This window comes from Ursus arctos, unplaced genomic scaffold (assembly GCF_023065955.2).
Source record: "Ursus arctos isolate Adak ecotype North America unplaced genomic scaffold, UrsArc2.0 scaffold_37, whole genome shotgun sequence".
In the NCBI taxonomy this organism is placed as follows: Eukaryota; Metazoa; Chordata; class Mammalia; order Carnivora; family Ursidae; genus Ursus; species Ursus arctos.
In genome coordinates, this window is record NW_026623053.1 from 724,923 (window position 1) to 738,602 (window position 13,680).

The following is a 13,680-nucleotide window of genomic DNA, read 5'->3' on the forward strand; positions in this document are numbered from 1 at the left end:
TGTCGCTATATTCAATTTGATTTCTGTGTATATATGAGTTTGGCTTTCTTTACCATTTTGGGATTTAGTGACTTCCAACACACAGACCAACAGACACTCGGGACCAAGTGGCTCACCCTGTTTTGTCCACCCTGTGAGATCCTAATCTCTCTCTCCCCCATCCATTCTTCTCTGGGAAAAGTGACTAGAGGGAGGGATTCACGGCAAAAGAAAGAGCCAGAGGTAACCCTCTCGGCCACTGATCTAATGCATACGGTTTTAAGTAAGATGTCAGAGCTGGAACTCAGGATGACAATTACAGAGTTGCTAGCTGGGCTTGAAAAAAGTCTAAATGACACGAGAGACTCTCAGAGTGCAGAAATGAAATCGAATCAGGCCCAAATTCCAAAGGCTCTAACTGAGATGCAGTCTACATTGCATGTGGACACTCTAACGGCCAGGGTCAATGAGGCAGAAGACAGAGTCAGGGACACCAAAGACAAGCTGACGGAAAGGAAGGAAGCCGAGGAAAAGAGAGAAAGCCAACGAATGGACCATGGGTGGGGGAATCGAAAAATCAGTGATGCCACAAAAGGAAACAATATTGGAATTACTTCTGGCCCCGAGGGAGAAGACACAGAGGGACAGAAGATCTGTCTGTGTAGATCGTAGCTGAGAACTTCCCCAATCTGGGAGGGAAACGGGCATTCAAGTCCAAGAGGTAGAGAGGACTCTTCCCCAAATCCACAGGAATAGAGGAACACCCTAACATATACAGTGACGTTTGCAATTTCAGACACAAAGAGAAAATCCTGAAAGCAGCTTGAGACAAGAGGGTCTTCTAGCCACATACCTATCCACGGAGACCTGGCACACCAGAAAGGGCTGGCGTGATCGAGTCAGGGTACTAAATGAGAAAAACATGCAGCCAAGAATACTTTACCCAGCAAGGAGGCATTCCGAATAGGAGCAGAGATAAAGAGCTTCCAGGACAGAAAGGAACTCAAAGGATTTGGCCGCGAAACCACCCTGCAAGAAATAGGAAGGGGGATCCTGTAAGTGAAGAGACACTCCAAGAGTACCACAGACCAGAAAGAAACAGAGACCATCTACAGAATTAGGGACGTGACAGGTAACGCAATGGACTCATCTCCATCTGCTTTTTTAGATTTTTTCTTTATCATTGGTCTGAAGCAATTTTATTGGGATGTAGGTTGATAAGGAGGGTTTTTTTCATGATCTTTATGTTTGGGGGTTTTGTTGGCTGGATTCCTGCATTCTTGAATCTCTGGGTGGAGAGGGTTCATACAATTCAGATAATAATCAGACATTACTTCTTCAAACAGTTTTTTTCTGTACCTCAGCCAATTTCTTATCTACCAGGCCACGTGAAATTGCTACAAAGCTCACACATACTCTAGTGTTTGTGTGCAGGGCGTGGTTTGCACCCTTCCTTTTCTCTGCTTTATTCTGGACAACTGCAATGATCATACATTCACGTTCTCTCTCTCTCTGTCTCTGTCTCTCTCTCTCTCTTTTTGCTATTTAGTGTCTAACGTGAAAGAAAGGCCATCTACTACATTTTTCATCTTAGACGTGCTACTGTTCAGCTCCAGAAGTTGGGTTTTCCTTGTTTTCATATTTTCTATATCTCTGTTTCACTTCATCCTTTGTGTACATTCTTACGTATATAAAACCTCTTTCTAACAGTGGTTTGAATGTCCATGTGCAATACTTCCATCGTCTTTTTCATTTCTGGGTAGGTTTCTATTGTTTAATCTTTCTCCTCAGTACGAGGTGAACTTTTCTCCTTCTTTGCATCCTGGTAATCTTTTGTTGGAAGGCAGCTATCGTGAATTTTAATTGTTAGATATTAACTATGGCTTATATTTCTACACATACCCTTGAGGATTGTTCTGATGGGGAGGTTCCTGGAAAACTATTTTATCCTTCCAGACTAGCTTTCCAAAGGTTTGTTAGGTGGTATCACAGTAGTCTTCAATGTATTTTGCTACTGTTCTGTTGGTATTCTGAGCTCTCTTTGCAATGTCCCACGAATTACGAGGTTTTCCACTCTGCCTGCTGCCGGTAGCACAGACTTTTCCTGATTGTGTGTGAAGGCTAGTGACATTTTCCTCTCTGCTTCCCCTGCGCTATTATTTTCCCCACACCACCTACGTTCCTCACACATGTGCCCTACTGCGGAATTCTATGACAACTCAAAAGTGATCCTAGATGGCTTTCTGAGGTCCTCTTTCTCTGTGCAGCTCTCCTCAGTATTCTGTACTGTAAACCACAGCCATATTGACTTCTCCAAACTTCCACCTTGCTGTCTCCAACTCATGGAAATGGCTGAGCTTCGCCTGTGTTCTACATTCCTGACCCGTAGACTAGAAATGAAATCTCTTTAGGCAGTAAGTTAGGGAAATGCAGAGTCCCTCATGTTTGTCTTCCCCCTTGCACTAGTCACTTCCCTGCATTGCCTGGAAATATATCGAAAGTGTTCTTTTGCCAGGGCGCCTGGGTGGCTCAGTTGCTTACGCCTCCGACTCGTGATCTGGACTCAGGTCACGAACTCAGGGTCTTGGGATCAAGACCAGCGTTGCGCATCACACTCAGCCCAGAGTCGGCTTGAGATTCTGTCTCCCCTCTCCCTCTATCCTCCCCACCCCCCACACTCTGTCTCTCAAACCAACACAGAAAATCTTTCAAATAAAAGAAAATCAGTTACGTAAGAGACAGCCTCTGCAACAAGGGGAAGACCCCAGCAGGGTCCGTGCCTTGCCCAGAATCACAGACTGGTAAGAAGGCAGAACCAGGCCTGAACCCAGCTCTCCGAGTGTCCTTAACGGTGGGGCCGTGGCTGAACCTAGCTACTCACTGGGAGCTCGGGAAGAGGTTGTGCTTTGGAACTGGCTGTAGACCTGCACATGGTATGGGGGTGATGAGAAGAAGCATCGACATCCCAGGCAGGAGGCATCCCAGCACGTACCCGTCTGAGGAGGAGCCCAGGCCAGGGCAACCCACTGACGGCACCCCTGCCCGCAGGACACCCAGAGGAAAGGAGGGATGGCTCGTGACACACGACTGGCAGCGTCTAGGGGTAAGGGTGGGCTCAGCCCCTCTAAGCCAAGGCTCCAATGCCTTCTGCAGGGTTTGCCTTGGAAATTAGAAAGCCTAAGACCTGGGAAAGCTATTTCCCATCCACCCCTAGGTGGGACTCTCATCTTCTGGGCCTGCACAATACGAGTATTGGGGCCCACACATGTGCACAGATACACACACAACACAATAGGGACTGTGGGTGGCATCGGAGGAGCTACAGACTCAGAGAAGGTGAGAAAGGAAGAAAATGTGGTGGCAGGTATTCCCTACGTGGGACACCACTCCCCCAATTTCTTAGATGGTATCCCACCTATGCCTGTGGACTTCCGCAAGAAGTCCGCTGGAAAAATCCCTATCGCACAGGCAAGACACAGACCATCCCTGACGGGCACAACGGCTTCTCCGGGGTCCCAAACAGGGAAGATGGAGACTTGCGTCAGAGCCCGGGGTGTTTCTAAGCTGGGGCCCTGGCTGCACCCAGACCTTCCCTAGGGCCTGCGGAGAGGGTTGTGTTGGTGTCACCGGGTACGCATGTGGCATGGCACGCAGAAAGGGGATGAGCAGTCGGCAGCCCAGAGCACTGTTTGTGTAGGTGCTAGTCCAGGTGTGGACTCGGGGAGGGGATCCCAGGAAGTGAAGTCACTTCCCTGATAACCGACCCCCACAGAACTTGGAACCCTGGTCACCAGGCACCCACATTCTAGTGCGGTCCCGTATCAGGCTCACTTGGCCAGAGACATTCGATAGCGAAAGATGTTCTCTTGCTGCGTGCCCATTTTCCGGGGCTCTGGCTTCCAGAAACCCCGGGCTGAGGGACTTTTCACCTGCTGCAGACACTGGCTCAACCCGCGCCCCCGACGCCGCAGGGCCTTTGCCAGGAGGTGCCGGAAGGTAATACTGAGCGGCCTAGGCCAGGCCAGGCCAGGCCAGGCCACCTCTCCGAGCCATCCCTGGGCAGCCCCATCCCCCCAGTTTCAGGGAAAGAGGGGTATGTGGGGGAGGTCCCGCCCTGGGCTGGAGGAGGTTGCAGGGCAGTGGATACCCTGGGGATGCCTTCATGCTCACACCGATGCCACGGTGGGCAGGGTGGAAAGAGGATTCCTGAGGTGCCTCTCACCAGGGCCAGAGTGAATCCAAGGCCCTCGAGCTGTGTCACTTTTCTCTCCATGGTGGAGCTGCGTGCATCCTGGGGTGTGGTGGGTCTGCAAGGGAGTCCCCTGGGTCTGAGGACCAGCAAAGGCAGCCAGACAGACCTCCGAGGCCTCCCGCCTGGCTGCCGGGCACTGTCTTTACAGAGCTCCACACAGGAGACAGGGCAGGAGCTGAACGATGGGATCCCCTGCCCCACCTCCTTGAAGGACAGGAAGGAGTCCCCTACTGCCAACAAAGTCCAGCGCTGGCTCAGGGTGAGTGGAGGTGCCGGAGGGACCCAGCACCCAGGGCACCGATGCGGCACAAAGGGACCCAGATCCCAGAAACCAGCCTCTGGGCTCCTCGGGGCTCCCTCCTGGACTCCTGCTCCCATGTGAACCTGGATCCCCATCTCCTCCCCAAACCTGCCGTCAGGGCCCTGCCAACGGCCTTGGCCCCATGCACAGTCCCTATCCACATATCTGTACGAATATCAGAAAAGCGACCTTAAACCACCTCTCATCCCTTGCTCGAGATCCTGCTGAGCTGGGAGACTTTTCCCCAAAGGGGCCTGGGGCTCATGGTACTATGCCTATTGCTCTGCCCTTTGGTTGTGAAGGAACCCATCCCTGGGGCCCCTCCAGGGTCCGGAGCAGGCGCCTCCTTGTGCTGCACAACATTCCAGAAGGCCCATCCGTTACCGCAGCCACTGAGCCCTTCACAGAGGCAGGACGTTCATGTGATTCCCTTCTGTTGCCAACTCACAGCGCTGCACGGAACATCCTACGTGCCCTAAAATCCCGAGCACCCCCACCCATGAAACAGTCTCTGTGTTCTCAAGCCTGACATACATCGTCAGAAATCACAGGGACGATGCCGTTAGTGCAGGGAGCGGCTGTCAATACTCCGCTAACGATCTGACCTGAGATACCGACGTCCATTCACACACCCCCCACCTCACATCCCCGTATTGTTGCCATTCTCCTTTTTCCCTAAAGAGATTGCACGAGTTATGTTTTTGAGAGACAGACAGAGACAGAGACAGAGACAGAGACAGAGACAGAGACGGGGGTTGGAGACACAGAGGGAGAGACAGGATCCTCAAGCAGACCCTGCCCTAAGTGCGAAGCCTGACGACGGACTCGATCTCAGGACGCGCGCATCAGGAGCTCAGCCGAAACCAAGAGGCGGACCCTGAACCCACGGAACCAGCCAGGCACCTTGCTCCTTTTGTCTACTGTGGGCCCTCCTGTCCCACCTCTTTGCCTACGTCACCGAGAGCCTGGGGGTTTGCTCTGGGCTCCAACCCCCAACCCTCCTGGTGACCGCAGTGAAGACCGCATGTCTCCCCTGTCCCACCTCAGGCTAGAAAGGCCTCAACCGTGAAGAGCAATGGGACCTGCGTGGTGCGGCCCCAACGGGCAGAGCTGCTGAAGAAGCGAGTAGAACACCTGCTGCCCGCCTTCCTAGACGGAGACCTCAGCTACGTCTCCATGTTCCTGGCCACATACAGAGCTTATGCTACCACCCAGGAGGTGCTGGACCAGCTGGTGACAAGGTGAGCACCCTGCCCCTCCACAGCCCAGTGGGATTTGCCCACCTCCTGCCTGGGAGTCTGGGGAATGCCACCCAACTTCGCGGAGCCTCAGTGGGCTCCTCGGACTGGGGCAGAGTTATTACAGGGACTCAGTGGGGTCCTGGAGGGTAAGGACACCTGGGCGCCTGGCCCTGTGGAAAGGTCCTCTACGGGGGCTGTGGTCGTGCTCGTGGATCATCGTCCCGCTCCCCATGAAGAAGCCTCTGCCTCAGCCCTCACCGTCACCACGGTCTTGAGCTGGGCTCTTTTCCCCTTGGAAAAGGACATCTGACACTCCATCTGGGGTCTGTGTCCTGGGTGAGACCAGAGCAGGCATGCCCGGGCATGAGCAGGGGGCCCCAGGCCCACTCAGCTCTCTGGGATGGGGCTGGTGGGGGCCCTTTCATTCATCGAGCATAAAGGATGGATGCCCTTCTAGGTGCAGACCTGCAGACGCTTCCCTGGGCGCTGACTGTGATCCCACGCACACAGCAGACAGCACCCGGGAGCACCCCAGGGCTCCATTCTAGTCGGCAGTCAGACAGTGACACTAGATACGATGAGAGGGAGGGTTCACAGGGCATTTCATGCGATCCCCCCCCCACCCCTCCGGCCTCCTCTAGCTACGGATGCGTCCTCTCTTCCTGGGACGAGATCGGCGGAGACCAGGAGCAGCGGGGCACGTGAGTGAGCTTTGGCTAATGCACAGGGCCCTTCCTTCTTCGAGAGGGCAGCGAGGGGACTGTGATCTGGGGGCTGCTGGACCCTCATCCCACACATCTGCCATTCCTGTGAGAGGGTCCAGGTCTGAGGGCTGCTTCTGCAGAAGAGGAAAGGGGGCCTGGAGAGCCCTGGGTGGGGTGTGGGCACTGTGGGAGAGCAGAGCGGGCTGGAGGGCAGCCTCAGCCCCTAACAGAGTCATTCCCCATCCCCGCCGCCTCTCAGCCCTGTCTCTACCCTAATCCTGGGACCCAGAACAAAGGGCGTGGCTTCCACACATCTGGTGGAACGTCGACACTGGGTGCTCAGCAGGTACTCAGGAGACCCAGGGAGGGCTCGGGGACTGGACGTCCCCCAGCCAGTGGGAGATTAGTGTCCACGCAAGGACACCCTCTCCTGGCACCTACTGAACGAGGCAGCACGTAGGCACGGGAGGGGAAGTGGGCGGTATCGGGAGGGTCCTGGGAAGGCCAGGGATGGGACAGAGTCCCTTAGTTCCCTCCTTGATTGGATAGTCATAGCAATGACCACGCCAGACACGCCACCCCTCCCTGCCCACATGCAGTGCAAGTCACGCGGCAAGTGGGCAGGGAGACTGAGCAGGGTGTCCAGCTTCCGCTTGGAGGACAGAAATGGTCACACCAGGGGTCAAGGACTCCCACTCACAGAGGCTTTGGGCCAGCCCCTCCTCAGTGACCAGGCCTGCCTCAGGCAGCTCTGCCACATCACAGGTGGACATGGAGTAGGAATGGGCTCTGACAGCCAGGAGCCGGGGACCCAGGGGCCCAGGTTCCCACAGGGGCTCCCTGGGGCATCCGCGTGGGAGGTGCCCTGTCCTCTGACTCCTCTGCCCACCTGTCTGTCCCCAGGGTCATCTCCTCCATCCTGGGCACCTGGCTGGACCACTACCCTGAAGATTTCTTCCAGCCCCCGGAATTTCCCTGCCTAAAGACACTACTGGCATACGTAGGGTTCCTCGTGCCAGGCTCAGACCTGGAGCAACGTGCCTGGCTCCTCCTCTCTCGGCTGCGACACCTCGAGCCCGCTGAGCCGGAGGCTGGGGGTGAGGAGGACTGGGGGTGACTGATGGAGGCCTGTGGAGGGGAGAGAGTGGGCCACACAGAGCAAGCCTCCACAGACTGCAGTGTGGCTGGGAGCAAGGAGTGGTCTCAGATCACTGTCCCCATGGGCTACAGTTTGGGGAGACCACCCAGGGATGGGTTCTTAGACAATACTGAGTGGTGGGCAAAGTTGCCTTCATTTGGAAGGGACATGGAAAGACAATCATGATGACCATACTTTCTCTTCTTGGAGCGACAGCAGCAGCCCCACAGCGAGATCCGCAACCGCGCCGAAAGCTAGTCCCAGCTCCCACTGTGGTGCCTGATGCAGCTTCAGAGCCTGAGCTGGAAAATCCCATCACTGCTGCTGGAGCTCAGCAACTCAAAAGAGCAGGGACGTCATCTGTCGTGTCGGGCCCAGTGCAGCTGGTGGTCAGAGCTCTGATCCACCGTGAGGACGTCCAAGAGTCACCTGCACCCTTGGAAAGCCAGGAGCCTCAGCAGGCCCCAGCACCAGCCACGGAGGTCCCTGAAGAGCCCGAGATGACACCTCCCACGTCAGAGCCACGGCAGGATATACTCCCAGCTCTGACTCTCTGTCGGGAGCTACAAGAGTCACCTGCACCTTTGGAAAGCCTGGAGCCCGAGCAGGCTCCAGCACTACCTATGGAGGTCCCTGAGGGGACCCTGATGCCACCTGCCCTGTCGGAGACGGCGCAGGACATACTCACTGCTCTGACTCCCTCTCAGGAGCTCCAGGAGCCACGTCCGGCCTTGGCAGCGCCGGAGCCCGAGCAGCCTGCAGCACCACCTTCGGAGGTCCCTGAAGAGCCCCTTAGGCCGCGTCCCATGTCACAGCCAACAGAGGATATACTCCCAGCTCTGACTCCCTATCAGGAGCTTGAAGACCGACCGGCACTTTTCGCAGCCCCGGCGCCCACGCACGCTGCAGCACCAACTATGGAGGTTCCTGAAGGGCCCCCGATGCCACTTGCCATGTCAGAGGAAGCGGAGGATACACTCACAGCTCTGACGAACGGTCATGAGCTGCAAGAGCCACTGGCATCTATGGCAGCCCCAGAGCCCGAGCAGGCTCCAGCTCCAGCTATGGAGGTCCCTGAAGGGCCCCTGATGCCACCTGCCCTGTCGAAGACGGCGCAGGAGATACAAACAGCTCTGACTCCCTGTCAGAAGCTCCAAGAGCCACCTGCGCCCTTGGCAGCCCCAGAGCCCGAGCTGGCTCCAGTCCTACCTATGCAGGTCCCTGAAGAGCCCCTTTGGCCACGTGACATGTCAGAGCCAGCGGAGGCTATACTCACAACTCGGACTCTCTGTCGGGAGCTAGAAGAGTCACCTGCACCTTTTGCAGCCCCGGCGCCCGCGCACGCTGCAGCACTAGCTCTGGAGGTCCCTGAAGGGCCCCTGATGCCACCTGCCCTGTCAGAGCCGGCGCAGGACATACTCACTGCTCTGACTCCCTGTCAGGAGCTCCAAGAGCCACCTCCGCCCTTGGCAGCACCGGAACCCGAGCAGCCTGCAGCACCAGCTACGGAGGTCCCTGAGGAGCCCCTTAGGCCACGTCCCATATCAGAGCCAACAGAGGATATACTCAGGGCGCTGACCCTCTCTCAGGTGCAAGAAGAGTCACCTGCACCTTTGACAGCGCGGGAGCCTGAGCAGGCTCCGGCACCAGCCATGGAGGTCCCTGAAGAGCGCGTGATGACAGCTCCCATTTCAGAGCCACGGCAGGATATACTCAGCGCTCTGACTCCCTGTCAGGAGCTTGAAGACCCACCTGCACCTTTGGCAGCCCCGGTGCCCGCGCACGCTGCGGCACTAACTATGGAGGTCCCTGAAGGGCCCCTGATGTCACTTGCCTTCTCAGAGCCAGCGGAGGATATACACAGAGCTCTGACTCCCTGTCAGCAGCTCCAAGAGCCACCTGCACCTTTGGCAGCCCCGGAGTCCAAGCAGGCTACAGCATCAGTTATCGGGCTTGCCGAAGGGCGCCGCCTACCAACTCTCTCAGTGGAGCATACGGCCTCGGCCCCGGCCCCGGAGCAGCAGTTCCTGCTCGCTGAATCCCCAAAGGACGGCTTCCCCTCCCCTGTCATTCCAGTGTTTCTAATTTTTGCGTTGTTCATGCACCTATTTCATAGCTTAATACATTCTGGTCTATAAATAAAGGATAAATTGAGTTTTCATGGAATTTTACTCTGATCCTTTTAAACTGTACCTCCAGGTGTCATTAGGTACACAGTGTTTCACAACCTGTCCTTCTACAATATTTCCCTCCCAGACACTCCCGTGCCACTCGTCAGATACTGCTCATTCCCTCAGCCCAGTCCCTGTAGCCACGGCTCCCCTCTCATCTCCGCCTCTGTGAGTTACTTCTTCTGGGTTTTCATGTGTGTGGGATCAGGCAGTGTGGCCTTTCTGTATCTAGCTACGTAACCTATGAGTGATTCATTTTTTTTTTCAGCTTTTTTTCTCTTAAAAAACAAACAAACACAGAAAAACAAAAACAGAAACAAACAAACAAACAAAAAAAACCCTTTTCACTACAAAGGAATATTGCTGATACAATACTGCGCATGTGAAGCCCCAAAATGAAATGTTTTCATGATCTGGGATAGGCTTCCCTTTTGTAAGTGTGACCCAGGAGCCAGAAATCTCTGGGTCCAGGAGACACCTTCAAAATCTTTCATTTTCCTGGATAGGCCAGGTTTCAATGATTCTAATGTGCATGTTATAAAAATATTAAGACTGCATATTAAATCTTCCTCTTTATTACAAACATATCAGGTAATTTAAAAGTTCTCTAAGGTTTCAGCCAGATTACGTTTTGGTAGCAAAAGAGTGATGTAAATATGAAGAAAGGAAGACACATTCCTTCTACCTTCTACCATGATAGCCCATAACACATGGCGTCCCTCTTCCAGTCCTTTCCCTCGGAGTGTATGGGTGAGTGAGAGCGGGGGAGGGGGTTTGCCTGTGTGGGGGACAGGGTGGGGCAGGGAGGGTTCCACAGCTGGGCTCTTGTTCGGCCTGAGGTCCCCACAGTGGACAGGCACTGCTACTCCTCTCCTGTCCCCTTCTGCATTTTCAGGGGCTACACATCATTTACTCAGCAGCACCACCTGCCCAACAACTGAGACCTCTCCAATTCTTTGAGTCTCCTCCTTAAAGTGAAGAGTACAATGTGCCGTAAATCTCTTCTGCTTTAGGGCTGTTTCCTAAAAGCACAATTTCTGGAACACACGCTAGTCCCATTGTTGGGAGTATTGGCTGCAGGGTCCTCTAGCTATACTCTCTTTCTTTCCGTGGAGCCTTGCTCGGGAAAGGAGGGTCCCCGGAGACTAGAGATGAACCCTGAAATCACGAGGAAGACAAGCCAGCACTGAGGCCACCAGGCTACCTGGGCGGGACCCGTGGAGCACGGGAGAGCCTGTCCCTACCGCCCTCATGGATCCTCCCTCCACAAGCAGCCCTGCCCCCCCACCCCACCCCCACCCCCCGTCCTGGAACACCCCTCATCCAGACCCCGTCCCGGGACACACCCCAGCCACTCCAGCCCCTCTTGCTCTAGAACTCAGCTTCTAAGTAGAGCAACCGGGTCCTGCTTCCAGGCCAGCAGAGGGGCGTCGGCCGGGCCACACTTGTCTGCTTGCTCCGGGTCCATCCTTTTTGGGCCCTCTCCTCGCAGGAAGGAACCAACCTCTCAGGGCCGCTCAGCTCAGGGAGTCACAGACATGACCTGAATGTGTTCATCCATATGTCCACTAGGTGGCAACAGCGAGAACTGCTTGAACCTCTGTGAACAGGAGGGACCTTTACTGAGGAGGCAAGAGAAGGCTAGCTGAGGAGGACAAAGCCGGAACTGACACCCCACACCCACCCCCCACCATGGGGTGGACGTGACATTCCTCAGGCACTCCCGGCTGCCCTAAAGGGCAAAGAAATAGTTCACCTATAGACACCACAATCCTGCAAGACTTAAGTCTCCCTCAGTTTCCCAACGTCTTAGCACTTTACAAGAACCAAGCCTTTCTATCAATTACTTAGCTTCCTGAAGGGAAAGTAGATACAATGAAATGTCCTTCTAATCTGCAGCCTCCAGGAAGTTCCCAACCGTCTTAATGTCCATGCCTTGCTAGAGGGCAAAACCACCTTCCCTAGACAATGGCAAGGCCTCTGTACCTTGGGAGTCTTCTTTAACATATGCAAGTATTATCTCAACCTCCCTTTTCCCTTCCCTTCCCCCAACCCCATAGTCTTATCATCAGCCACCCCTCACAAGCCGGGGCAGCAGCTCTATCTGCCACGGGTCCTGTCATAAACCACCAGTTTTGCACCAAAGACGTCTCAAGAATTCTCTCCTGGTCGTCGGCTCCGGGTTCCACCCCACTGAACCTCACCTATATTCCACGACCTCCTCATTTCCAAAGCACACTGGGTGCTCATGGAAGCTGCAGGATGGACAGAGCCTCAACCGGCGGCTTTGGCACTGGGCATAGCCCCTCCACACCCCTCAGGCTCCTCCAGCAGTGACCCCCTGCCCCTGCCAGCCCCAATTCCCGATAACCCTCCGGTTCAGTTGTTGTGAGAGCAGTGCCTACGCTTCCTGCTCGAGACCCAAGTGAGGAGAAGGGAGAGATCCCTCTCCTCGCACGAAGTCACTTGACGGGGAGTCCACTTGATCAGAAGCTCTCCGTCTGGGAGCCCTGCAAAGGACAGGAATGCTGTGACCCTCCGCCTTCCCCCAAGGAGCTTTGGTGTGGGGAGCACCGCAGACGTCTACACAACTTGGCGCACAACAGCATCACACCTCCGCGCCTACAGATGCGGGCGGCCGTTTTTATTCTCACCCTCTCAAGAGGCGGGGAAAGCCCTCTGGGAACGCAAGGCACACAGAGCAACCCGCTGACCCTGAGCCCCACCGGGCCCCCTGGCAAGGGGCAGTGCATCCCCGTCCAGGCAAAAACACCTGCGAAACAGGGCACTAGGCCCCTGCCCCCCGAAAACGAGGTGAAACAACAAGTGAACAGCAAGTTTACAGACCAAAGAGGACGGCCAAACTCCAGCGCTAGGGGAAAATAGCACCTAGAGCTCGAGGCTTTTTCTCATCATTCATTTCTCTCTCCATTCAACATTTTCCATTTCGTTGTTTTTTTTTTTTTTCTGTCTTTTTTCCCTTTCCAACTACTTTTTCTTTTTCTTTTAGCAACTCTTCATTTTTCAATCTTTTCTTAACTTTCATTTTTTACATTGACATTTGATACACATATTCTTCATTCTTGGATTCCTGTCGCTATATTCAATTTGATTTCTGTGTATATATGAGTTTGGCTTTCTTTACCATTTTGGGATTTAGTGACTTCCAACACACAGACCAACAGACACTCGGGACCAAGTGGCTCACCCTGTTTTGTCCACCCTGTGAGATCCTAATCTCTCTCTCCCCCATCCATTCTTCTCTGGGAAAAGTGACTAGAGGGAGGGATTCACGGCAAAAGAAAGAGCCAGAGGTAACCCTCTCGGCCACTGATCTAATGCATACGGTTTTAAGTAAGATGTCAGAGCTGGAACTCAGGATGACAATTACAGAGTTGCTAGCTGGGCTTGAAAAAAGTCTAAATGACACGAGAGACTCTCAGAGTGCAGAAATGAAATCGAATCAGGCCCAAATTCCAAAGGCTCTAACTGAGATGCAGTCTACATTGCATGTGGACACTCTAACGGCCAGGGTCAATGAGGCAGAAGACAGAGTCAGGGACACCAAAGACAAGCTGACGGAAAGGAAGGAAGCCGAGGAAAAGAGAGAAAGCCAACGAATGGACCATGGGTGGGGGAATCGAAAAATCAGTGATGCCACAAAAGGAAACAATATTGGAATTACTTCTGGCCCCGAGGGAGAAGACACAGAGGGACAGAAGATCTGTCTGTGTAGATCGTAGCTGAGAACTTCCCCAATCTGGGAGGGAAACGGGCATTCAAGTCCAAGAGGTAGAGAGGACTCTTCCCCAAATCCACAGGAATAGAGGAACACCCTAACATATACAGTGACGTTTGCAATTTCAGACACAAAGAGAAAATCCTGAAAGCAGC

The 13,680-nt window shown here is 54.3% G+C and overlaps 1 protein-coding gene across 1 annotated transcript in view; it reads right to left on the bottom strand.

Moving 5' to 3' along the window:
- Nucleotides 1–13,680, bottom strand: part of LOC125282191 (uncharacterized) — an 89,954-nt gene that overhangs the window by 59,660 nt on the left and 16,614 nt on the right. The window contains exon 3 of the mRNA XM_057306416.1: nt 923–1,008. Within this exon, the coding sequence (XP_057162399.1) occupies nt 923–1,008 (86 nt within the window). The remainder of the gene's footprint in view (nt 1–922; nt 1,009–13,680) is intronic.